The 25,487-nt window shown below is 43.8% G+C and overlaps 8 protein-coding genes across 8 annotated transcripts; 2 read left to right on the top strand and 6 right to left on the bottom strand.

The window, feature by feature from the left end:
- Nucleotides 1-118: 118 nt before the first annotated feature.
- Nucleotides 119-1,591, bottom strand: EAE97_000512 (uncharacterized protein; the record flags this gene model as incomplete). The annotated part of the gene is made up of 1 exon (XM_038871022.1): nucleotides 119-1,591. One exon carries the CDS (start codon nucleotides 1,589-1,591, stop codon nucleotides 119-121), a length of 1,473 nt encoding a protein of 490 aa, XP_038738383.1.
- Nucleotides 1,592-2,359: 768 nt separating this feature from the next.
- Nucleotides 2,360-5,293, bottom strand: EAE97_000511 (uncharacterized protein). The gene is made up of 7 exons (XM_038871021.1): nucleotides 4,206-5,293; nucleotides 3,934-4,125; nucleotides 3,783-3,843; nucleotides 2,868-3,723; nucleotides 2,678-2,807; nucleotides 2,536-2,618; nucleotides 2,360-2,472 (listed from the first exon to the last, which is right to left on the bottom strand). Exons 1-6 carry the CDS (start codon nucleotides 4,917-4,919, stop codon nucleotides 2,574-2,576), a joined length of 1,998 nt encoding a protein of 665 aa, XP_038738382.1. The 5' UTR covers nucleotides 4,920-5,293; the 3' UTR covers nucleotides 2,360-2,472; nucleotides 2,536-2,573.
- A 244-nt stretch (nucleotides 5,294-5,537) lies between these two features.
- On the bottom strand, nucleotides 5,538-7,372 carry EAE97_000510 (uncharacterized protein; the record flags this gene model as incomplete). Its single annotated transcript, XM_038871020.1, has 2 exons — nucleotides 5,538-6,707; nucleotides 6,764-7,372. 2 exons carry the CDS (start codon nucleotides 7,370-7,372, stop codon nucleotides 5,538-5,540), a joined length of 1,779 nt encoding a protein of 592 aa, XP_038738381.1.
- Nucleotides 7,373-8,245: 873 nt separating this feature from the next.
- EAE97_000509 (uncharacterized protein) lies at nucleotides 8,246-9,140 on the top strand (the record flags this gene model as incomplete). Its single annotated transcript, XM_038871019.1, has 4 exons — nucleotides 8,246-8,435; nucleotides 8,484-8,620; nucleotides 8,669-9,002; nucleotides 9,058-9,140. 4 exons carry the CDS (start codon nucleotides 8,246-8,248, stop codon nucleotides 9,138-9,140), a joined length of 744 nt encoding a protein of 247 aa, XP_038738380.1.
- A 458-nt stretch (nucleotides 9,141-9,598) lies between these two features.
- On the bottom strand, nucleotides 9,599-10,123 carry EAE97_000508 (uncharacterized protein; the record flags this gene model as incomplete). Its single annotated transcript, XM_038871018.1, has 2 exons — nucleotides 9,599-9,843; nucleotides 9,895-10,123. The coding sequence occupies 2 exons, from the start codon at nucleotides 10,121-10,123 to the stop codon at nucleotides 9,599-9,601; spliced, it is 474 nt and encodes a 157-aa protein (XP_038738379.1).
- A 716-nt stretch (nucleotides 10,124-10,839) lies between these two features.
- EAE97_000507 (uncharacterized protein) lies at nucleotides 10,840-12,544 on the top strand (the record flags this gene model as incomplete). Its single annotated transcript, XM_038871017.1, has 5 exons — nucleotides 10,840-11,318; nucleotides 11,378-11,475; nucleotides 11,524-11,618; nucleotides 11,674-11,929; nucleotides 11,979-12,544. The coding sequence occupies 5 exons, from the start codon at nucleotides 10,840-10,842 to the stop codon at nucleotides 12,542-12,544; spliced, it is 1,494 nt and encodes a 497-aa protein (XP_038738378.1).
- Nucleotides 12,545-13,153: 609 nt separating this feature from the next.
- EAE97_000506 (uncharacterized protein) lies at nucleotides 13,154-14,596 on the bottom strand (the record flags this gene model as incomplete). Its single annotated transcript, XM_038871016.1, has 6 exons — nucleotides 13,154-13,179; nucleotides 13,229-13,539; nucleotides 13,591-13,942; nucleotides 14,001-14,178; nucleotides 14,221-14,339; nucleotides 14,395-14,596. The coding sequence occupies 6 exons, from the start codon at nucleotides 14,594-14,596 to the stop codon at nucleotides 13,154-13,156; spliced, it is 1,188 nt and encodes a 395-aa protein (XP_038738377.1).
- A 3,999-nt stretch (nucleotides 14,597-18,595) lies between these two features.
- EAE97_000505 (uncharacterized protein) lies at nucleotides 18,596-19,765 on the bottom strand (the record flags this gene model as incomplete). The annotated part of the gene is made up of 1 exon (XM_038871015.1): nucleotides 18,596-19,765. One exon carries the CDS (start codon nucleotides 19,763-19,765, stop codon nucleotides 18,596-18,598), a length of 1,170 nt encoding a protein of 389 aa, XP_038738376.1.
- Between the last annotated feature and the right edge of the window lie 5,722 nt (nucleotides 19,766-25,487).

Here is a 25,487-nt window from a genome sequence, read left to right as displayed (position 1 = left end):
ATGATAAATCGATGTGACATGGAAATGAAACAGCTTTTATCGTACCAAAATAATGGAGAATAATGTAAAGTATCAAGGAATGACGGAAATCATGTCATCCACATGCGATTTTATAGCCTCATTCCAACATCCCACTCCTCTCTACTCTCTCGATCTGCTCCAACCTTCCTCGAATCCACTCTCCAAACGCCACAAACATATGCGCACTCCCATACCTCTCACAGAATCCCAACAACGCCTCATACCTCTCTCTAACATCTGCCCCCGTTGCCGTAACCACTTTCTTCAAATCCACCGGACACAAATACGGGGGCTGTCTCGCATCTTCCTGAATCGACGCGCTCCCTTGCATACAATAAGCATAATAAGGACAATGTGCGATTCCAAAACAATGGCCCAGCTCGTGAGACCCAGTGCGACATATGCGACTGAGAAATAGACCTTTGAGCGCATCTTCAGGAACGGTGGGAGAGGGAGATAGTGGAGTCAGATTATTCTGTCGAGTTACTGCGCGTACCAAGGGACTTCTCGCGGATGCATATTCTTTATCTTCATGTTCATCGAATTTTTCTCTCTTTCGTTTCCCCTTCTTAATACCACACGTCTCGTTCATATATTCGACGCAGTGACTCCCCGGCCAAGCATGAATTCTCTCGATTTCCTGCACAGCATCTAGATCGGGTCTGTAGCGCGCAGTACTCACAACAGCTACTCTGCTTCCGCCGTACGCTCTCCCACATACAAATTCGTCGTCGTCGTCTTCGTATAAATCATGGTTCACGAGCAAAAGTAATGCGTATGCGTCAGAGGGTAGAATGTCGATCGCGAGATCAAGGAGATCGGAAAGATTTAGCTGGTGGGTGAAAGGGGAGGATGGGGTGGAGCGGTAGCGGATACCGGTTTTGAAAGTTGAGGTGCGGAGGCCTATGTAGTTGGGTGGGTTCTTTTTGGAGGTGGCTCTGGATGTGGGTTTGGATTTGGATGTTGAGGGTGAAGAGGCTTCCTCCCATGGTGTAAAACTCAGGAGTGACGAATCCATTTGTTTAACTGGGAGACCGTGATAGAATGCTTGGAGATACGAAACAACATCTAGCATCCAACTATCCAACTCCATTTTCTCATTCTCGACACCCTTACCCCCTGCTCTATTCTCACTATGCTCAACCTCGCACTCCTCCCACCCCTTCATAAATTTCTCTATCTCCTCACCATCCATCCCCGGCGGCCCCACGACGTAAATTATCCGCTTCCCCCCATCCTCCACCCTCGGAACCGCATTTCTATGTTTCCCTCTCTCCCATCCCCTAAAAGTTTGACCAGCCTCCTTCGCATCACTCTCTAACGCATCGCCTTTCAGCACCAAGGGGGCAGGGTATGTAGATGCGAATTCTATATCCGATGCGAAATCATGGAGATACGTATCTGTGATACCAGTTTTATGGATCCCGGTAGCTGTCGCGGCGGCTGCGCGACGCGATGCAGAGACACGGGGAAATTGTGCTGCGGGGTGCGAGGTGGTGAGAAGGTGGGGGTGAGTGCAAGGGGGACGGATAGGAGGGTTTGGGGAGGAAGGTTTGCGTTTGGGAGGCATTTTGCATGCTAGGTTCTAAAGTTGGAATATATAGAGAAAGGATATGGTGAGCGATTAATAGCGATACTACATGAATCCTTCAGGCTAGCTTTGAGGGTTTAGTGTCATGTGCTTCGGTAAAGCATGATATCACATGACGAAAGTGCGTGAGCACCATCTATGAGTGTGAGCCTTGTTCAAAATGTAACATATAATCAAATGCCATAATTAATGGTTATGCTTATCATAGAATCCTATTAGTTTCGAATAGGGTGTATCCTTATTATCTGACCTCATTCGATAGAGCTCACACTACTAGGTACCTAAGTAGAAGCTTATTTTAGAAGATTAGGGGCAATCTCGGTGTACTCCTTTTTTGAATGGACTATTATCTGAAAGATTTCTTGATATAGACCATTTCGGGACCTCAAAACGACATTTTCCCAGATGAAGGAGCCTATCAAAGATTTAGAAGTGAACGTGTAATTCGAATTTGGTGTGTATCAAAGGATACATCAATTAGTTGTATGAACAGAGTAGGGAAAGAAGATGTAGGAGATCTCATAGATTCGAACGAAGTGGGTCCGGAGGCTTGGAGGATATCCCCCTATAAGAAGAGGAAATGAACACTCATTCTATATATTCTATCGAGGGTGTTCCATCTCAGATACTTGTACAACATATTCCCCTTTTCATCGCCTCGTCACATCGTGAATGTAGAAAACAAATCCAGCACCAGTTCACTCAAAAGCAAAACACGATGAATCATAGGGGATCTCAACGTAGGGATGTTAATGAAACCTCAATTCATCACTGACTTTATTCTAGTTCTTTCTTCTTCTGTCCGACTTCTCGCTCCAGATTGCAATTGGGTCCGAGAATCCAGATGACATGTTGTTTCCCGGAAGCACAAAGTATAATCCCCATTGCTCCAACCATCTCTCGAACCACGATACTTATCTTGCTTTTGAATAGACTTCTTATGGTACTATAAGCATAAACTTCATTCCACGACTACTACATCCGTCATAAGTTCACCCCATCCATCCTAGGAAGCAAATATCAGTACGCATTCTCAACTAACCACACAAAAATCATCACACTCACCCAATCCATACTCTCTGGTCCCAGCCACTTTTCAGCCTGCAACTTCGTCGCAAACCCTCTCAAGCGGGTTGAAATCCACTCCTGTTCTTGCACTACTTCTATTGGTATTCGATTCGGGGACGGCATTGCCCTTCGTTATAATCAGTTCCCTTCATCTATACATGAAGACAAACGCTCAAACTCTACTTACAACAAGAACTCCAGGATCCTCGCTCCTCTCTCACATACACGACTCCTCGCACTCATTCCCACAAACCTTGCCAACGCTCCCTCTAGCATTTCTTTGAACCTCTCATACTGCGCTCTATAAGCTGGCATCAACAGCGCCACCGCCAGCACCACTGCCGCATGAAATGCATGGAAGCTGCCCAGGCCTCGCGTGTACCACATATATGGCCTGTTTGCGGGAGTCTCTACCAATGTGCGGTGAATGTCTAGGAGGGCCTCGGCACTTGCCAGGCACCGAACCTGGGAGTCGTTAGGCGCTTCTAGGTCAAGCCCCTGCAAAGATTGTGCAAAAAAAGGCCGGTGCAGCAACAGAAAAAGCTGGTGCGAATACCCGTACAGAATATGCAAATGTACAACGTGGTGTGTGGGAACTGGCGCTTGTGACGAATGCGATGCGTAGCGCTTATCCCAAAGTTCTTGCGCAGCACAAATCTGTGCGTCGAGGTCTTTAATCGTACGCGCGCTGGGTATGGATGAAGTGAATGTTTCCCTACAGATAGCGCTGGCGAGATCATATAGCTGGAATTTGAAGAGTAGATACGACATTTGGGTTGGACCGGGGGAAGGAGTTTGGATATCTGTGAGGGTGATGTCGGTATCGTTTACGTCGGCGGGGAAACGGACGGTGTTTTTGCACGTCCAGAAAGAATCGGTGTTTCCGAGGGCGGTAGTTTGGATGGTATAGAGCATCATTAGGCCGGCCCAGCAGCGACGATGCTCTTCGCTTTGGATGAGGTCGAGATGGAGAATTGAGGGATCGACGTGGCAGCCTAGGGCAATTGCTACATGATATGTAGTGCCTAAACGTGCATCAGCATCTGATTTCAGCACCCGTCTCAAAATCTCACCAGATTGTGAGCGCTGGGAGTGCACTCACCTAAAATGGTCCAAGTCGGTTCTTGATTATGATTCATCGCATAGACCAGCAAAATCAACGCCTGAAGTGACTGTACATTGTGCTTTCCTCAAAACACGCCCTGCTTCCCCAAACATTGCATCGCCCTCTCTCGATAACGCTTTCCCAATACTCGTATATCCGCGGACGAATCTGCGCCACGTCCCAAGTCGCGCAAGATAGGATCATTGTCGTCTAGGGTTTTCACAGCCAAGGCCAGTAAGACGAACAAGATCGCTAGCCAGGACGGCGATTTCGAAGCTGGATTCTCTACAAATTGCTGGTATTGGGAGTGGAATGTTGGGTCGTGTAGGATGTGGAACAACTATTTATGTCTCACAAATCTTGTTAAAACCATTTCAAAATCCGATAGGTTTACAGTATCAATTATCAAGTGAAGCTTACAGGAGACAACACCGAAAAGTACATGTCCTTCAAATACGTGCACTGACGCGTAGGTGGCAAAATCGACAGCAACCCATCGACTGAGATCGAGGACGTGGATGCGGAGAATGGAAATCCAACATCAGCAGGAGGAGAATCATCCACATCGTCTAAAGAAGGCAATTCAATTGCAAGATTAGTATTCACAAGTACAGAGTTCCATTGTGAAATTTGGGGCGAGTAATGTACATTCCCATTAGGCAGGGCAGTTAAGACTCCCTTATTTCGCGGGGTAGGGGGCGAATTCTCTAGCTGGGAGCTCATCGAACGCGAGGATGTGGATTCAGGCATCGCATTGTATTGTGGAGTTGCAGCTGTGGGTTCTTCAGGCGGAGAGAGTATAGTATTTTGCGCATCTCTGTCTTCTTTCTGCTTGCCAATTGCATTTGAACTCGCATCAATATTAGCCTCAGAATACTTCTCAAGCTGCATCTCCAGACTAGCAACACGGTCTAGAAGCTCCTTGTTGAACGTAGAATCATTATTATACTGCGTGTAGTCCCTAGAACCTGTGTAAAAACAGCTGCTTGCACATCCTCGTCGACGACATGTCTCACAGGGGGCGCGAGTGCGCGAGCATTTAATCTTGCGGCGACGACAGGGTTCACAGCTGACGGGCTGACGGACATTGTGGGGACGGACAGTTTGGATTCTAGCTTGGTTGGAGTGCTCCATAATCTGTGGGTGATCGACCTCAATTGGATTGTTGTTCCGATTGCAATTGAAGTAAAGTCTCTATTTTCTTCATTGCGGGATAGGCTGCCAGGATAGCGAGAAGCACTGCTTTGTTGAGAGTTTTGAGGTTGTTAATAATACAGTGCGATGCGGTACTTAACTTTAGCGTCAGGTGGGGATGGGACAAAAAAGGACTAGACTACCATGGAGCCAGACCATACCCCTAAGGGCATGAAAATTGAATTTTTGCACAATATATATATATATTATATATAGGTACTCTTTTCATACTAGCTCTTTTAGCTTGAGCAGGTAATTTTCGTTGTTCCCTGTCAGGCACGCAGGGTAACAGTAATATCTGTAACGTCTGAGTCGGACTCTATGATTTACATACCTCGATTGTCATACTCATCATACTGGCTCTAATCCCTACAATTGTATTCATGCTGTTACATTTCCTCGTTTGAAAAGCAGACTAATTCCACAAAATTCGCACGATTGGATCAAGAAAATTGTACAGTTGTTTAGGTGGAACTTTGAGACCAACGGAGCAAGTCGAACTGCAGCATTAAAATGTGAGATTGTTTATGATAAAGAATGCTAGTATCATCCTCGAGCCTATCCAAGGAATGATGACACTGCCTTTGCAACACCACTCAGATCCTCAAAGATATGCCAATGGCCAACTCCCCCCAGGGTGATCACTTTCGCACCCTTGATTTCCGCCGCGTATTTTTCGCAAAGCTGGGGTGGCGATACCTTATCCTCATCGCCTGTAACAATTAGGGTCGAAGTCTTGATCTGTTCGATCGGGACTGCCGCGCTCCACCCAGCAAGAGCCGTACATCCCTTAGCATACCCTTCAGGATCTTGTCCTAGCAAGGACATACGTACCGCGGCTATTGCAAGAGGATTGTCTGTTTTGGATTTGGTGGACGTGCCTGCGGTTGCGATGGCTTCCACCACGGCAGCCATTCCATTTGCTCTTACGATTTCCGCTCGAGAGATGGATCCGGTTTGGACAGCTTCAGGGAGGGGCGTGGGTGGTGGACCAAGGAGAATTAATCTTGAGACAAGCGAGGGATGCTCCAGAGCTAAATTCAACGCCACAGTACACCCCATACTATGAGCTACAATAGTTACTCCACTGATTTTGGCATGCTGTGCTAATGCTGCAAAGTCTGCGGCGTAACTTGATATAGAAATGGAGGAAGTCGCAATCGTGGGAGAGAGTCCGTGGCCTTCAAGATCCATGAAATGTAAAGAATGGGACTTTTCCAAGCCTAGTGCGTTGACTAATGGGGTATAAAACTCAGAAGAACCACCAAGACCATGAATGAAGATAATGGGCGGTCCATTAGCTTCGCCGGCATGTCGATAGTACAATTGTTTGGAATTGATTGTTGTAAGCCCAATACCACCGCATGTCTTTTCAAGGTTGTTGATGGGGATATGGGTAGCTTTGGCCACACGATCAACAGTCTGATTTGTGGATTGAGATTCTCCAATCTTGTTCCGAAGTACTCCAAGCCCATTGATGGATACCTCAACCACATCTCCTGGTTTCAGGAAAATTGGAGGCTTCTTGCCAATACCAACACCTGCAGGAGTACCAGTCGCAATGACATCACCTGGCTGCAAAGTTTGTCCCTCGGAAAGAGTTTTAATTAGGACTGGAATCGAGAATATAAGGCTTTCAATAGTAGCGCTTTGACGTTGCTCTCCATTGACATGTGTTTGAACTCGAAGAGATTCCGGGAGCTTGTTTGCGGGCACTGCAATTGGACCCTGAGACCAAGGTATCAGTCATTGACTCGAGTTAAGACGGAGTAAATATTACGTACCATTGGACAAAAGGTATCCGCCGATTTTCCAATATAGAATTGCTTGTGGTCTCTTTGACGCTCCCTTGCAGTCACATCATTAATTATTGTATAACCCCAAACATGGTCCATAGCATCTGCCTCTTCAATCTTGAACCCTGATTTCCCAATTATGACACCTATTTCACCTTCGTAGTCTAAGCTTTCGGTAAACCCATCATGTGGATAAATCGCCTCTTCGCTCGCGATGATACTTGTAGCTCGCTTCGTAAAGATAACAGGGTGTGTAGGCTGATCGACCTTGTCGCTAGAGTCATAGCCCGAAGTATTGAACTCTATAGCATGTTCGGCATAATTTTTTCCTACTGCAAGTATATCTCTTCCGTAAATAGGAGCAAGGAGCTCGACTGAAGACAGAGGGAATTTCTCGCCAGCAGGTTTGATCTGCGAGCTGCCGACCTCAATAACTTGATAAAGGTCTTTTATTAGAGCTCCGGACGTGAAGCTCAAAGGTTGGATCATAGAATTCTCGAGTTCTAGATGCCCAATTCGCGATTGCCCAAGAAGTTTTGGGTCGCGATATGCAACATAGTTTGTGAAACTATTGTGGGAGTGCCCATTCTGCGTCATTTTGTGATGTGTTCGAGGAAGATAAAAATGTTATAATCCTCGAACTACCTGTGTTGACTGAGAGTACTATTTGTATGATGGAAGAAATGTATGGGCGATCTACGTTTAGAGATGACACTTAATCCACCGCTTCCCCACCTTTTTCAAAACGCTAGAATCGATCAACCACACACCCGTACCGACACTTAGCATAATCTCAAAGTCTGCTGAAAGTAGTTGGTCTTTCACTGCAAGACTCATCCTCAATCATTCTAAGAAGCCCGGAAAATCCGCCCTCACCCCGCGTAGCGTGAGTGGGGTATTCACCTATGCTGACCCACTCTCTCCGTCATTTCCGCTCACATATCCGAATCTAACATGAGGCCCACCTAGGGACTACGACATGTACTTAGCCGAAGACTATTTGGCCCACATGTATTTGGAGAAACAAACGGACTCGCCCCGCCATCTCCGTCCATCTCCGTCCATCTCCTTCTTCTAACAATAGCCAAGCACCTCGCGATATGCTCAAATCGCAGCGACAAGATTGTTATCAAATCAACTAACCCTCCTCCCTTGTGTGAAAATGAAACCTGGAGTATCAAGTACGCGGATCGTCTTGGTCCAATCTAACTTCATCACGCTTTGACAATCAAGTAGCTCCTCCCCTATCGCTTCACGTTGCACCCAATCGATGAGATTATGTTGAAGGTAATTTAGTCAAGCAATGAGTCAACCTCTACAGCCAGCTCACTATGAAGTTTAGGAGCTATTCGTAGTGCAAATCTATGCATGGAAATAAATTGACACATAAATTTCATGTGATGCTGCACATGAGTATCAAGGCCAGACATTCTGGTTCTCTTCATCAAAAATACTTCGTTTATCATAGTTATGGTTCCAAACACAGCATCATTCGATCAGGCCTCTAAGATTGAACAATCTAATGGCGAAAATTCCACACATCTTGAGAGGCTGCAAACTGATGGCGGGCATACGGACGACCGAACGCAGCCCTCTCATCCTATTGTCCATCGACGATTTGCAAATCCTTCTCCATTAGGATTACTTTCGTTTGCCAATGGTTTGCTTCTTATATTCGTCTTAGTGGAGATGACACTCACAGATTCAGGCATGTTCTTGATCTCCATATTCGGAGTTAATGTTCGTGGGGTAGCGACTCCTAATGTATTAATTGGAGTCCTGGTATTCTTCGGTGGAGTATGCCAATTCATCGCGGGTATCATGGAATTTTTTAGCGGCAGCACTGTGGGTTGATGCCTCCAAGCATGCTTTGCATAAATTCTAACGAAACAGTTCGGAGCAACGGTGTTCCCCAGCTATGGCGCATTCAATCTCTCTTATGCCATGGTATATCTACCGGGATCCGGAATCATGACAGCATATACCGATCCAAAGACTAGCCAACTCAATGATCAGTTTACGACTGCCCTGGCTATGTACCTATGGGCGTGGTTTATCCTAACTGTAATCTTCACTGTGGCTGCCATGCGCTCTTCTTGGATCCTGTTCCTGGATTTGGTTTTCCTAGATCTTGTTCTGATCTTGCTCGCGTGCGGCTACATGTTAGATATGAAGAGTCTAGAGACGGCTGGAAGCGCATTGGGTTTTGTGGTTGCTTTCTTGAGCTGTAAGTTGTTCCTTCCTTGTTGACTACTTTCGGGCTCTAATTTATGATAATGCAGATTGGGCTGGGACAGCTGGACTTTTTGCAAATGGTATCACTCCCATCAACATCCCCGTATTTCCAATGTACAACGGTACTTGAATGATAATGATCAGTTGGTATAAAAATCATCTTAACTGAGCATATTCGATGCTCAAATACATTTTCTTACCTTAGCTTTGCTCCAGATTCGTGATGATGTGAATGATTTAACCAGTAAACTATCAAATTGGAGTAAATTTTTCATCGGCCTCAGTTTTCATAAACATTTTAGACATCATCGACCACAAACTATCTCGTTAATTGCTTCATTCTCATTCTTGCATTTCTTAGCATTTGGGCAAAGGAACCGGGCTTGTGAGTTTCACAGCACCAGAATCACAACATATGTAGCTACACATACACATCCGCATCCACACGCTACCCAACCCAAGTAGTTTTTTTTTTTTCAAAACATTTGAGTCATAAGATCAATCTAAATTTCTTTTCTTGCAGTATCTGCGTGGTAACGACTGTATTTGCTATATTGTAGCACAACTTTCACCTCAATCATTCACCAATCACCAATCATTATCCCCAAGAGTCTTTAATCCAACCCATTTCATCGGCTCTGCATATTTATTCATTACGCCCTTCGTTCTCCCCACCCTTAAAATCCACCCTACCTCCATTTCCTTCTTCCCGTGGAACCGCCAAAATTGCCAGCTGCATTCGCTGCCTGCAAAGCCCTCTACAATGCCTTCCCCGCCCGGGTGCTCTGTTGCGAATTCCGTGCAGTCATAGACTACTTCGTCTATCACTATTACTACTACCTGTCAGACTATGGCTCATGGAAGAAGGTATGGATGGGGCTTACGCAAACCACCCACTTCAGATGACGTTCCTTTTCTGACTTCAGTCGCCGGGATGAAGGGAAGCTGGGAGCCTGATACTTTAGGGGAAACGAAGGGGTATTTTTGAGGATGTGAATACTCGTTTAGAGACACATTCTCGATGTTTTCAGTGGTAGCCTTCAAGTCCTCTTCGAATTGGAACTCCACTTTCGGTGTAATGTTTCTATTCTTCTTTAAATTTATCCATCCCATGATGTCGTTTGAATCAGTTGGAGCGATGGAGGATAAAAGGCAATGACAACAACATGAGTACAAATGTCTCTATAGGGATTTTTTTTTCTGTAGAAACAGGCATGCTGTCGACACGAGTGCCGCACTTTAATACATACGCTAAGGCTTATTATTGTCCGACGCTGATCTTGCTCCAGATGAGCCACCACATCTAAACCCACCCCCTAGAGAACTAATCGGCTAATGAGAACCGACTAGGAGCTATGATTAAAGTCTGAGCGTTTGGAGATGACAAGACGGAGAAGACGGAGATCTTATGGTGACATGTGACTAGGGTAATAATGCGTTAGTGAATCGACCCCGCATCATACCATGTAGGTATGTGTTGATGAAACCACATCCACACATTCCATCTACCGGCGAATTCTTAACTCCGCAATTTCGTGAGACCTTCTCATTGCATCTTTGTAAACGCTATGGTTGACAGGAAATAGTCGACTCTTCCAAGCGGCCGACTATCTATTATTCATTGGTCCGTTCACCCGGTCTTGATAGCTAGCTTTCCCTGCTTGAGCTATTGTTATACTGTAAGTAGTCACATTATGAATATAAATATGAACTGGGAAGGCAGCACAATAAGTACCTTGTAAAAGTATCCTCAAAATACAAATATCGTGAGAACTACCTATATCCTCATATCATCATCACCTTATCATTAGCTTAATTCCATCCATACTATGGCACCATCCCGAATCGGTTCGCCGAACCCCAGTTTTCGAGAGGAACCAACGAGTTCCGATAAATATAGCGGACCCCCACGAAATGTTGCTACTATCAAAAATATCCAATTTGACTCATCTCTCCAGCCGAAAAACTACGAAATACTAGGTACTCACCCTGAGTCTAAGCTCCTCTTTCTCGACGTGAATATCCTTGATTCCACTGGACGTGACCCATACCGTGGCGATGTGTTGATTGAAGGTGAAAGGATCAGTGAAGTGGGAGTTGTAGAGAATGTTGAGGAATTGAGGAAGGACCATAGAGTCCGCGTGTTCAATGGTCGCGGAAGGACGCTGATGAGTGGGTTGGGAGATTCCCACACACATTTGTCGTGGAATGGAGGGGATTTGAATAGGTTAGGAGACTTGGGAGTCGAGGAACATGTGCTTTTGACGGCAAGGAGTGCACAGTGTTACCTTGATTCTGGTTACACAATGTAGGTGATATTACTTGAAATTCCTTTCTACATTGACCCAAAGATTAACTGGATTTCAGGTGTTTTGGTGCAGCATCAGCAAAGGAACGACTCGACGTAGTTATTCGAGATGCTATCAATGCAGGTGACATTCCAGGGCCGAGATATCTTGCCAATGGTAAATAAATGGCACGCCGAGATGGTGATTTGGTTGCAGGCATCACAGCCTATGCCGATGGACCTGAGGAAATGAGAGAGGTGATCAGACATCATGTCAAAATCGGTGTAGATCAAGTCAAATTAAGTATGAGTGGAGAAGAGGTCCGTCTATTTATATTCATACTTTTCTTCCATAGAAATAAATTAACATCAACAGATTACTGAAACAAGATCGGCACAAGATTGCTACTATACCGACGACGAAACAGCAGCTTGCGTAGATGAAGCGCACAGCTTGGGTGCAAGACTTTGTGCTCATGCAAGGGCACGCGACTCGGCCAAGATGTGTATCAGACATGGCGTCGATGTCATATATCACGCATCCTACATTGATGATGAGGGAATGGAGATGCTAGATGCAAAAAAAGACAAGCACATCGTAGCACCTGCCTTGAACTGGCTTATAGCCACCCGTAAGTATTCCCCAACACCCAAGCAGTATGTTAGTACTAATTCCACTAGTAAATGACGCCGCTGCGTTTGGCTTTACGCACCAAAAAGCTGAGTCCGTTGGCTATCAAAAAGAGCTTGATGCAGCGATCCGGGGTCTCCGTGAGATGCACAAGCGTGGAATCGTCATTCTCCCTGGTGGGGACTATGGATTCGCGTGGACACCACATGGTACCTACGCACGGGATCTGGCGCACTTTGTCAACCTGCTTGACTTCACGCCCATGGAATCAATAATCGCGGCGACAGCGGGGGTCGCAAAACTGTTTATGAGGGATCATGAGCTGGGTAAGATTCAAGCTGGCTTTTACGGAGATTGTATTCTGGTCGATGGGAATCCGTTAGAAGATATTACCATTTTACAAGATCACGATCGATTAAATGTCATTACAATCAACGGACGGGTACACAAAGCGGAGGAAGGAATATGTGGCCCCACCAATTGCGGGCCAGAATGGAAATTCTCACCCTATTGTGCCAGATTTCCCGGAGTTAAAGGTCTCGATGCAGAAGAATTATTAGGAGAGTATTATTCCGATCGAACACAACTTGATGATTGCTTGATATTGCAAAACTGAAATTCAGATCATTGTTATTTGCCAAGTGAAACACATATAAACGATGCACCACGATGTGATTCGCAACCCCAAACCCTGCACTTTATCCATATTCAGAGAATCGGTTGATATATCAAGGTAATTCTTTAACTTGTTCGAGATCTTCTTTCTGTTATATCAATAACTAACAGTGGTTATCACCACTCTCATCAATTTACCCATGAGCCTGCGTTCATTTTGGGCGAATGATATTAACGACTCCAGAATATAGATTGCCTCGAACATACTAGCAACAGCGATTGAAGAAAGATATACAGATCTTGTTTTCTTTGCGAAAGTACTTTTCGTGGCCACAGTTGACTTTGATAACACCATAATAGGGATATAACCATCGTTTCTTCTGGATTGATCAAGCATGTCCATAATTCTTTTCCAAATTGAGCCCCCCTTGCCTACGCTGATGTCAAACGTTCTGTGGTCTGTAAAATGTAGCCTGCAGCACATTCCTGTCACAACTCCGTGGCTACGGCAGTGATTTTTCATAGTCCACCAGTAATCAGAACTCTGGTTCAACGTATGCAGTCATTAACTTTGAGTGATATTGCCCTATGGTCCCAACGTATAGACAGGTCAAATTTGAAGATAGACTGAGCATACTAGAACAATTGTTAGTCTATTGGATTTTGTACCAAAATATCAACTTACAATCAATACCAAGACCTCGTCTCACAACTAAACTTTGTTGCTCTTCGCCCCATGAATCACCTTCGCCTTCGGGATAAACTAAAGCAGTATCTCCAATCGATAATGCCATCATAGGTTGGATTTGAGGGCACACAGCTAGCGTTTTAGGATCCCTCTCCATCCGACTGCTACACATTTGACGGACAATGTTTGTGGCAACATGTTGACCCATTATGAATGCATTGCCCACTCTCTTGATGCCACACCATGACACTACATCACCGGCTGCATAGTGAAAATCTGCGTTCACTAGATTTGACGGGAATTGGAGCCTGAGAAGGTTTAAAACAGGATTTCTTGGAGATATGTTAGTGGAAACTTACGTAGATCGAACATTTATATACCCCTGTGAGTTGAGTGCCTTTATCGGGAGAAAGTCCGTACGGGCCACGTGAGGCGAGTTTGTGTGTATTACATGATCTGCTCCGAGATGAAGTCCGTTCGACAGTGTGAGCATGCTCTTGAATCCTGATCTACCGCCATCTAGAATCTTGTCAACCCTACAACCCAATAGGAGCTGGATACCCAGTCCAGCAAGAATATCAGCTGCTCGCTGTTTGAATCCCTTGGGGAGAGGCTCGGCGTGGAGAAGGTGTGGACGAGATTGAATCAGATAAACTTCCGTGCTTGGGAAATTAGCTTTGATCTCTGCAGAAAATTCAACACCAACAGCGCCTATATTGAAATGTGTTGTTAGCATTATTTAGTATTAGCAGGCCATCACTTTATATACCTCCACCAACTATCACCACTCTTCTTGAACCACGCAAGCTCTCGATGTTGTCATGAATATCTTGCAGATACTCCTCTCTTTTTGATGATTGTGGCACTACTGGCCAATTTCTACTTGTTCCTGTCGCTACAACTAAGTAGTCGTACGGGATGTGCTTCGACGGACTAGTAGAATTCTCCTAGTATGTGGCGACTCGAGACGCCATGTCAATTGAACCTACTTTTCCCTGAATCGTACGGACATCTTGACGATGCAGAATGGGGATATCGTCAAATCTCCTCCAAGCTTCCGATGCGAATTCTGAATTGGAATGGGCCAGCGGTGATCCCATGGTATGATCTAAAGGGGAATAAGGTTAATTTTCAACGACAGGAAAATATGGAAAATTACTGACATATTCCATCTCGTTCGTCGAGGATTGTTATTCGTGGAGTAGTCAAAATCGTGCAATCATCCAGTGGGGGTGGAGGAAGAGGTGAAGATAATTGAGGATTTCCCTCTATCAAATTCAACACATTTGTGACGACGGAGAACCCTCCATAGGCACCACCGATGACCAGGATGTGCGGCGTATGCATTTCGTTGGTGTAGAACATGGAGAATATACGGCGTTTTGTAAGCGAAAGAGATCCGATCGAGGATGATTTAATTGAATTGTTGAAATAAGAAGAGACTCTGCGGTATAATGCGGTAGTCTTTAAAAAATTCACCATTGCCTTCTGTTCTTTACGAACCAAAGTTAACACGTTGTGACCTTGGAGTGTCTACGGGCACTATATGAGTACCTAGTATATACAAAGTACCCTAGCAGTATGTAATAATGAAGAAACAAATCTAAAGGCGTTTGAGTTAGCGCACACTGGTTAGAAACATGGCTGTTAGCCCACGGAGTTAACGTCGTTCGTCTCGCACATAGGTACCTAATGATATAATTTATATCCGACATCCGACTGTTCCGACCTCCCAAGGAGCATCTCGAGTAATCCTGGCTGTGTGGACAATGAGTCAAAGGATACTTTGGGATCTTGAATCGAGATCGGCGCCTGACTTAGTACTTCTCTCTATTTTCAGACCTAGTTACGTTTTAGATCTCAGTGGCTAACGCTAATAGCCAAAGCCCATCTAATACACCTACCCGCCTACCGAATGAATATCCGATCTCCTTCTATGTTCTGGCGCCATACTCACACATTTCCATTTTGTGGAAATCCTCGGAGCTGTTTTCTACTCTCCACTTGCCTGCGGCAGTATAATAAACCTGCTGATCGCGTCTGCCAGTCATAACTTTGTTTCATTGCAATCCCCAATACGCATTATCAGAAAATTGGAAGCCAGCATGAATGCAGAACTTGGCAATACAGCTGTTCGTAAGAAGACATCGTCCCAAGTTATCAGAGGAAAGTAGCATCACGAGCAATGATTCCCTCAGCTCCAGCTGTTGAAGCCAGTCTGTGTCCTCGTTAAAGGTTGACGGGAGGGGCTTTTCCAAGAGCGCTTTGTCGAATGAGAACTTTGTCTTTGCGGTTTTGGTGTATAGCAATATTCCATCTAGAGCCCACTCACCAACCTCTGTCTTAATGTGAAGTGAATAACAAAGAACCCAATTTGATGTTAATGCACTTCCCCCTGCCTTGTTGTCTTGGTCCAGGTCGCGGGCAAAAGACGAAATATGATGGCATAAAGCCTACATGCTCCTTGTGTCGGTTATTTAGTATTTCATGTATTGATAGGAAGCCGGGAACGATTAAAGGTATGTCAGAAGTGATATGAGTTCGATGGCTTGGATAACATTATCTGCGGTCTCCCTCATTATGCAAGAAGGCAAAGTGGGAACCAAGAACTGCGATTGTTACTGCTCACGCAGGTTGAAAAACGCTTCGCTGTTGTCAGCACATTACATACGCTATATATCTGTGCATTGGAGATAGAACACATAATCATGACCACCACAGTTGGAATGGATTTGTCTTCAACATGACAAGCAGCCTAAAGCTTGGTCTTATACTATTCGATTCGAATTTGAAGAATGATAGATGAAAGGAAGATTATTACGTTCTCAGAATGCTGTTGAAAATAAGAAACGAATAACAGTGGTGGATGAGAAGCTTTGGTGGGCTGCCGTTAAGGCCACTGGGACTGCGTAACACAGCTTCTTGCCCCCAAGCCCAGCGGCTGCCATATCTCAATGGAGATCGTTTTGACCAAAAATATTGCTAGAATCCGTTCCCGGTATACGCAAGGAGATTTCTACGGTAATTATATCCCTCTACCAAGCACTATTCTATGATTTCACTCTATTTTGTTACATTGGTTTTGGATGTGGATATTAGTAATCAGCTTGTTTGATAATTATCATTCTGAGAGCCTTTTCGAGCCTAAGGTCAAATGGAGATTAAAGATCGAAGAAACCAGATGATTCCAAGTTTAAAAACTTCAGAAATCTTGTCAATCGTCCAAACCCATTTCTAGAGTATGTAGTTCTCAACCAAGTGTTCAAAACATACACACACCCTAGCACATTTTGAAGCCTCGTCAATTGCCCGAAATCGACGAAGCCGATATATTGCATAATATCAGCCGAGCAGGAAGCCTTCAATCCGAGAATCGTAACCTGTGCCCAGCGGCTTCTCGGCACTAGCCAATTCGGAAATAGGATCCTCAATCTAGGAATGAGTAAATTACTGGTGCATAGTGATTTTAATACGAACAATCCCATATATTCATATTCGATGCTCTGTATCATGCTGATATAAGTAGTGCGGCCTGGGTCCGATCTTATTATATCGGAATCCTTTTGTAGGTATTATCTCTTACTACAAAATGAGTATCAAAGCCCAATAGTGACATTCCGCAGTTTGGTTGCACAGCTGCTAGAGTAATACCTATCAAGTCCTGATACACCCACAGATGACATAAACCTCAATAGCGTTGATGCCGGAGATATTCAACAACTGTGCAAACTACCTGTATACCTAACTCAGCAGCTACCTACTATAACCACAGTCTTCTTTGTACTTTGCAGTGTTCGATTTTATGAGCGAGATTAATGCTGGAAGATGTGGATGAAATGTTGTGTTGCCTACTTGAGCTAGCAGAGGATCATAGTAATGGGATAGATGCCACGCTTAAAATTATTTTGACAAGTCCCAAACTAACCAGGAGACCGCGTAAGGTGTCTGAAGTCGGAACTTCACTGTTAAACATGGCGGCTATCTCAAAAAACAAACAAGGTCCTAGCCAAGTGCGATTCGATCGAGAGCTGAATACATAGGTGCTTCTGGGTTGTTGAAATAAAGATATCATGAAAAGCTCTAGATTGATGGCAACGGGAACTTATTGGATTCACGCGAATTTGATACGAGATTGTTTGAAGACCTGCCTGCAACTTAGATCTTGTCTCCACATGCGCTAGGGTACAAGAAACCCCGGAATTAAGTAGGTATTTCGAAACAAGCAGTTAATGTCACAATGGTAAAGTGGATACTCAACTAATATCCGTCATTCAACGTACAAATACAAATATGAAGTAGCAAAGAATCCATTTGTTCCGAAAAAATTACTTATATGGAACAAAACTAAGCCTGATTCGTCCTAATTTAGAGCCGAGTATACGTATTAGATAGATTGGTTAGCAGAAAAAAGAGCTTTGTATCTTGAAGCGTCAGCCATTTTGGAGACGGACACTTTGGGTATCACTCTATTTGAACCCGTACTTACACCAAAGAGATTGAGGTAAATTATCAGAGCCAGACTAGAGTGACGCTTACTTGATTTGACAAAGAGTGTTGAAGAGAAACAAGACGGATATAAAGGATTTCCAGAGTTGGGGTTTTCGGTGCCAGTAGCAAACGATCTCTGAGGTGAATTAATACACTAGTAGACTTCTACCAGTACCTTTCCTGAACACAATATTGGGTAAAACAGTCACCCTCACAATCTCACAAAATGCACATAAAACTCAGAAGGCACAGATAGACTTGGTAGGAGTGTAACATATTAATAATTAAAATCCACCTCTCATTGTATTCCCTAACGAACACAAGCGATCAGATTGATGCCGATCGGGTCCAACCAGACCTTCAAACTCTATGCTAATGCTACCAAATGCCATTCCATGCTCATGTAACGTTAACGTTATCACGTATATCCACCCAGTTCCAGCGTATATGCACTTCAAATAACTCAGGGTATTTCCGTGCCCAAGTCCCAATCCCTCCATCCTAATCCTTCCTGTCAAAAAGACATCTAACCCAATTCCAGATGGCAAAAGAAATCCAGATTTGTTTTTTCATCCTGAAGATCAAGACTGTCCTTTTAACATCTCTTTCCACATGCCCATCCATGATGTGACGTGATGTGATTGAACTCCAATCTAAACGCCCAATAAACTCCTTGCGATGCAAGATGTGATATAATGCAAACTCTCATGCTCATGAGACCCCATTCTCAAGTTCGATAAGAGCCAAAAAAAAAAAAAAAAAAAGACGAAAATTCATCAATTGATACAAAGAAAATCGTAAACCAAACAAGCCATTTTCTTCCTTCCTTTCAATAAACTCCCGATCCGAAACCATAATGAGAAGTATAGAGGGGCCTCACACAGTGGAGAGATTCTTTTGACCACCAAAGTATCGTGTTAAGAAGTTGCCCTTTGACTTCTTAGCCGCGCGACGCTTTTCCTCTGCCATTGTCATGTTGTCAGGATGAGACATGTTGTCAATTTCGTAGGGAAGCATAGGTCTGAGCTTTCCATCAGCACCGGCAACTTTGACGGTAACAATATCACGGGCAACACCTGAAGGGGAGTAGGTATCGCATTGCATGGCATCGTTCTCGTCAAGGTAGCTGCTGACAGATGATAGAGGTGTACCCGAGCGAGATAATTCGGAAATGTAAGATGAGGCGGAAGAGGACATGGCGTCGATAGTATCAGCGGTACCGCTTCGAGTAAGACCGGGAATCTCGGATGAGGATGGTGGTGAGTAGTGGTTGTATGGGTCTTCGGCAGTGAAAAGGGATTGTTGTTCGCCGTAGTATGGCATATACTTTTCTTCGGTTGTTGGAATCCAGTATCTTCCGGCTGGATCAAAGGACATGTTTTGCATTGCGAGGGCTTCTTGTTCTCGTTGAGCTTGTAGACGTGCTTCGCGAATGCGGTATTGTTCTTGCTTTCGATCCAAGTCAAATCGGATTGGTGTGAGGAAAGGCTCCAAATGACTATAGAGGTCATCAGAGCTGACAATCAAATCCCAGTTGAGTAGCTGAAGTAACTGCTTCTCCATGAGGTTGACTTCTGTCCTGGTGAATGAAAATTCTGGAAAACCACGGACATTCGAGTATTCAGCCCAGTGCTTGTTCTTTGGTGATGAGTCGTTAAGAAACTTGGCTGATAAGATCAACGTTGCAAGGAAAATTCTGTGAACTGTACATCTTAAACCCTTTGCAACTGGTGGCAGTCTCTTCTTCAGTCTAGCCAGGTATACCAAGCTGGTCATGAGTGTAGGTACTTGAACGTTGGATCTCTTTATCAAAGAAGTAATGAATCTCTCTAATGACGGTAAATCTGATGCTGATCTTTTCTCTTGAGGGGGAGTTCGAGGCGGTGAGGGACCTTGACTTGAGGAGATTTGTGTGGGTTCGCACTGAATAACTTCTCTCGCCTTTTGAGCAAGGTAGTTGATCATATCTTGAGAAACTGTTTGGAAAACAAAATGGCCTAAAGCCACCTCATTAGAGGTTCTAGGAACGTTTGAGTTGAGCGACATGGCGTCTTGAGTGATATTGTACTGCTTGTAGTCGTTGTACTTCGGTGTCGTTGACTTGTATGTAGATATGTTGTAGATCGTGACTTGATCAACCTCTGATATTGGGAAATGGAATAATGATCTCGTAACAAAAAGATAAGAGTAAAGATACACCAAGCTATAAGGTCATAAAAAGGAAAGTCGTTATTGTCCTGAGCCAATATTGATTGTCTAGTTCTTTTTTTGGGGGGAGAAAAAAAATGTGACTGTTTCTATTGTCTCCAGGCCTCAATCCTATTGTGGTTTGTCGGCTGAGGCTAAAGTACACTCGGCTGTTGAAAACAATAGGGAAAGAAATCGTCGAATAGAAAAATACAAGACGATAAAGGTGAGTCAAATCTTTCGAAAAAAATTCAAAATGAAATTAAGAAAAATAATGACGACCACAAAGCTCGTAATATTGAATCTTAAATTTCGCGAATGAGTGAGAAAAGATCCGACCAGCGGAATCCTATAGAGGAATGAAGTTGGCGCAGCTGGTTACTATGCGTGGAGGCACTGAAGAGGATCAGTTGGCTATATAAAAATCCGGAATTGTCTCGCCTCAAGCCTGACAAAGACGTTCCTAGGGGCGGATTGAAAAGGCAGGGGGGTTTGTTTTAGGGTAAAGAGTGGCTGAAGTCGATTGGGCCAAAATGATGATATGCAGATAGGCGCGGAGGATTTTCGTGCGGTGGAGGTGAGGTGAGGTTAGGTGAAGAAGGTCAGCGAATAGGCCGAAGCAACTTGAAGCAAGTAGCTAGCAAGTAACCACTTTGTGTTATTTATATGAGCGACTGGTGAAACGGTTTGATTTTATTTGCTCTTTCCTCTCGAATCGATGAGTTGATAGTTCAACTGGAAGCTAAATTGAAGTACCCCGTTGTGATAATCTCTTGTCTTATGTTTCGTTTCGTTTCGTGTTGGCCGTAATCGTAGTCTACTCCTGAGTTGATAGCCCTTAAAAGAGAGTTGTGATAACGACTTGACGATCGACCCCAGTGAAAATCGATCGGTCGAAGTACCGGGTTTGAATTGTCGGTACGTTTGTCAAGGGTTAATTCCAAAGATGGATTGTATTGTATGGTATTGTCGAAGGATTCTGAGAACCCTAGAAGAAGTCTATAAAAGGAAGAATGTCGAGGTTTTCGATGAGAAATGTGAATGATGTATGGAAGGGGGGAGAGTTGTAGACGATATATGTAAATACCCTCTGTCGAGGCTGGAGGGAGGTATGTAAGTGTACTAGATTTCTTTTTTCCCTTTCTTGATCTTTGCTTCAGAAGGTTTTAATTGTCTTTCGTATGCCCCAATGCTTTTCTCCCTACAGTATCCAGCTCTTCCTTGCCAGAAGTAAATGTATTTTCGGTCCAGTAAGGAAATGTCAAGTTCGTCTAGGAATAATTGGACCAGATTGAAAGTGTATAGTATCTAAAATACCAAATTGAGTCCTAGGCGCTGGGAAAGGGATGCTTGGGATTGATTGATACCCCTCGTTTCTCAAAATGGAACCAAGGATGCAAGTGGCTCTAATGGTAGTTCCAAACTTTCGAAATGGCTAATCGTTCAGGATGACAAGGGTTTCTTGAAGCTATTATAATAAACAGCAAGGTATAGATTGGATTAATTGGTAGGTGGGATTTCCGAATGGTATATCTATTCTTTGGTGTACTAGCTAGGCGATGATTGGAAAAAGGGTCAGGCTAGTGGCGTCGGTGCGTGGGAGCGTGGATGGACCAATGCATGCGAAATGCAGCGGGTTTCAGATGTACTTAGTAGCTCGATTGGTCAAAGTACCTTGCGCCCCGAGGATCAGATGGCAGGCGAGACAACCACACCTAGATGTTCAAGATGTTCAAAATATACAAGGGCTCAGTTGAAACCAAGGGTTTGATCTTTCGAATTGATCGTCCAAGGTAACGAGGAATGATTTGTGTGTAATGCTTCAAAAGATGTTGTAGGACAAGTCTAAGTAAGGTAGAAGTTGTACAGTTCTGCTGTAAAACGATGTATCAAGAATTCAACAGGAGTCGAGATTCGAATCTATGCTTTCGTGTAGGAGGAATGTATAATAGAGTAGTAAGTATAGGCAACAAGCTAGAATGTATGTAATTTGAGCTGGAGCATAAGCATGAGCATAAGCAATTACACTGGCCGTTATGCCGTGTTTGGACGATCTCTAAAACTGCAGTTCTCTCTTTTTCGTGTATCTCTCTCTATCGTTCCCGTCGCTTTTCCAGACTCGTTTGTTTGCTGGTTCTGCAGAGTTCTTGGGGTTAATTCGTTTCTTCGAGCTCTTTAGGTCAAGTGCCGATAAAAAGGGCTGAAGTAAGGCTGTGCGGTTACGATAAAGTTGAGTATCCTGAAACCACTGGAAGAATTCGATTTATGAAGATATCCAACTAAATGCCAATAAATGCATGTAGATTGGAAATGAAGCGTGAGGGGGAGTTCAACTGAAGGAGGAAGATGTATTGACGATGATAAAATGGGGAAAACGGTGGAAGCATTCAATATGATTCGAATATATCGCAAACTTCACCAATATGGCTGCTATGACTGGTTACGATCTCACTAACTCCGCATGGCGAGTAATGGTCAACATCGGTATTTAAATGGATCAGCATATACGTGTCGAGCCTTCTATTGAGAGCGGTGAATGTGACACTTCAGCGAATATCCCATGATTTGGCAACGATCACACAACAAATATTCCCTGTACTTTTCAAAAAATATGAGTCTGGAAGTATATTTTCTTAGAATATGTGGATGGTTGATCATTCATCAATCAATCGATGCTGTAGGGTTGGAATAATGCTTGTTACCTCCACCTGGGCACTGAACACATCATGCGCAATACTGGAATGACGACTTTTTCCTAATCTTTTCCCACCTCCGACGATGCCCAGATAGCGAGATACCCATATATCTACAGCCCAACCGTGCCATGCCAACCTCTTCAAAACGAAAACTCTAACGACCTCGGGGAGAATCATACATACTTAGGTAGATCATATCATCGACTTACCAGGTCAAGGAAGCGAGAAAATTTTGACTTTTTTTCATGGAAGTCCGCAATAACTCTGTGTCAAATTGTGTGGCTGAGAGATGGCTGAAGTAGATTTATATGAATCAAGTAGGTAATGCTTATAATGCGTACGACAACTCCGAAGTTCGAACATGTCCAAAGTACCTACCAACCAATGGTAATACCGAAGGGAATGCACCCCCTCCCGCTCATGGAAGAGATTAGAAGACGAGGCTTGTCACTTTGATACGAACATCCTTCCATATCCATGTTCACGATGGCAATGATAATGGCAAGATAAAGATTAATGCTCAACCACAATGTGTGAAAGATCATTGGTGAGATATGACCAAAGCCAAGGGATGGGGTACGGGACTAGAAAGTTCATTTGATGTTGCTTCTAAAGTAAACCTCAGCCGAAGTCAATGGTTAGTGGTGTGTAGATCCATTTAGATCCAATTAGAATCCGCTTCCCAGATTTCCAGATCTTCTAGTCGGAGGGCAGCCGTAATTAGGTAGAGCTTAATGAATATCTACCGTATCGTGCGTATGTACATATTACTGTGTATGTGTACTAGGTACTTGCTTTCCTTACCCCAGCCCCTTTTTTGCTACCCAGCCATGATGTTCGGCAACGAGAGAAGAAAAAGTATTGCGATAATGAGATTATGATCATTATTAATACATACATCTAATTTGCCATGCGTACAAGAATTATGACAAACTTCGATCAGGGCGACATGAAAGGCAGAGAGTCGAGGCCGATCAAACGTCTTTTCTTCTTCGTAACAAATTTCTCAAAATCTCCGTACGGTTATTGTCTAATAGAGTCTCAACAAATCACAAGTAATTGCCCCATAGAAATTCATCACCCTCGAATGGTATTGGTCAAAATGAATGAATTCGCCTGAAACATCCCCCCTCCACCCATTTCAAATACATCCCGTTGTTCCTGCTACTGCCACTGCTACTGCTACATTATCATCCGAAAATGGCATTCCTTATCCACCATCTACCATCTCCTTCTCTCCGGAGTTTTGGCGACAGTATTATGGCCGTACTGTGAGTCTGTCAATCCAGGTTATGATTCATCATAGTAGACTCAGCCTACGATACAAGACGTTTTATTCATCAATGCCGACGTTTTTACACCCGTCATTACTAGGTTGTTTCCCAGGGTTCAAACTTCATTCAAAGTCAATATATCCTCAACACCCTCAAAATTCATGCGATGTCCAATAAAATTATCAGACGATGCCACATCCGGACTCTCTATATATCACGAGAGGACATTCCACTTTTCAAAGCTTCAAAGATGTGGCAGTGCGATAAATCTTGGAAAAAGATCTCAAATATTCAATCATCAACACCCACACCCACACTCATCAATGCGCATTATTGTCGGAAATGTCTTACATTAATCATGCGGCCATTCCGGACCTTCAATAATTCCTTTCTATTGTGCAAAATCATTCTTGGCCATGGCTATCGATGATACTCAACCATCCGGTCCTTCTTTATTATCATGATCTCATATAGGAATACGAAGAGCATGTTACAACATTCTTTGAAGCGTTACGGGTCTGTTCCGAGGTCTCATGAAAAATGGGACTGGCGGCTACTGAGAGTATGCTGGTACGTACGGTACATGCAACGCGCGGAAGTGGCTTTATTTGTCTCTTCAATTGTCCTATCAAGCGCCCGAATCTATTTTCGTGATCTTGGCGATATTTAATTCGAGTTGAAACGGCAAATCATATATCGTTACTCTACCTATTGCTTCTATTGCGCGTCTATTGTTTGATGCATTATCATCGTACAGCTTCAGACAGGAACATGAAGCAATCGATGAAGTATTACTGTAACTTCAACAATTAACGCACCAAGTGGCTCCATGCTGAAACATTGGAGATCGTACAGAAGTCAGCAAGCGCTTTGTAATTTACTGGTCATCATATCATTTCGCATATTACTTAGGATTGTGTTATTGGACATCAAAGTCAGATGTTTCGATATTCCTCATTTCCCTTTCTAGATTATGCACGTGTTCTTACAGAGACAATCTGAAATAGCTGCTCGCAAGTTTCATTAGGATGTTCTAGAATATTTGAAACACCTAACTACTAGGCCGAGTTTGTCATTCATCGCCTATCTCAGTCAGACATGATGCCAGGACTAAAGTCAAAACAGTGTGGTCACGAGGGTTCCGGCTTCAATGGTAACATTCATGAAATTTTCCTATAAGATGTTTTTAGATTAAGTTCACTTGATAGCAGCATGATAGGCAGTTGTCTTAAATTCAATTGAGTGCTACATATCGGATTATTTTCATGGCAAGCGAGAAGGCACAATGCAAGCAACATTGATCTATTCTTTCTCTATCCTCCAGCTGCATCCATTTCTTATCTAGCTCTACATAGTGTTCAGGTCATTATTTCATTGCAAGATCGGCTTCTAAAGTATCATTACTAAACGGCACTTCTTCCATCGCCCCCACACGATATATTTATACGTATCCAATCTCAAAACCTCGGACAATTAATTTCGCTAACAGTAAGGTTCTTACATCTTCCCTCCGCACGTAAGCGGCTGGCACGTAGATGTCACATCGTCACGGGGTCCAAAACCTTTGTGATGTGATCATTGTTGTCATGTTGGTTAGTTCCTTCCCCCATA

Source organism: Botrytis byssoidea (genome assembly GCF_014898295.1).
Source record: "Botrytis byssoidea strain MUCL 94 chromosome Unknown BBYS_001, whole genome shotgun sequence".
Lineage (NCBI taxonomy): Eukaryota > Fungi > Ascomycota > Leotiomycetes > Helotiales > Sclerotiniaceae > Botrytis > Botrytis byssoidea.
Note: the sequence above shows the minus strand (reverse complement) of the source record. Positions and strands in the feature narration are given on the sequence as shown.

Coding starts and splice junctions, on each gene's coding strand:
- EAE97_000511 (XM_038871021.1), bottom strand. CDS start 4,919: ATGGAGCACTCCAACCAAGCTAGAATCCAAACTGTCCGTCCCCACAAT. Junction 3,844..3,933: donor ATTCGTCCGCGGATATACGA/GTATTGGGAAAG, acceptor CAGTCACTTCAG/GCGTTGATTTTGCTGGTCTA. Junction 3,724..3,782: donor ACCGACTTGGACCATTTTAG/GTGAGTGCACTC, acceptor TGCTGAAATCAG/ATGCTGATGCACGTTTAGGC.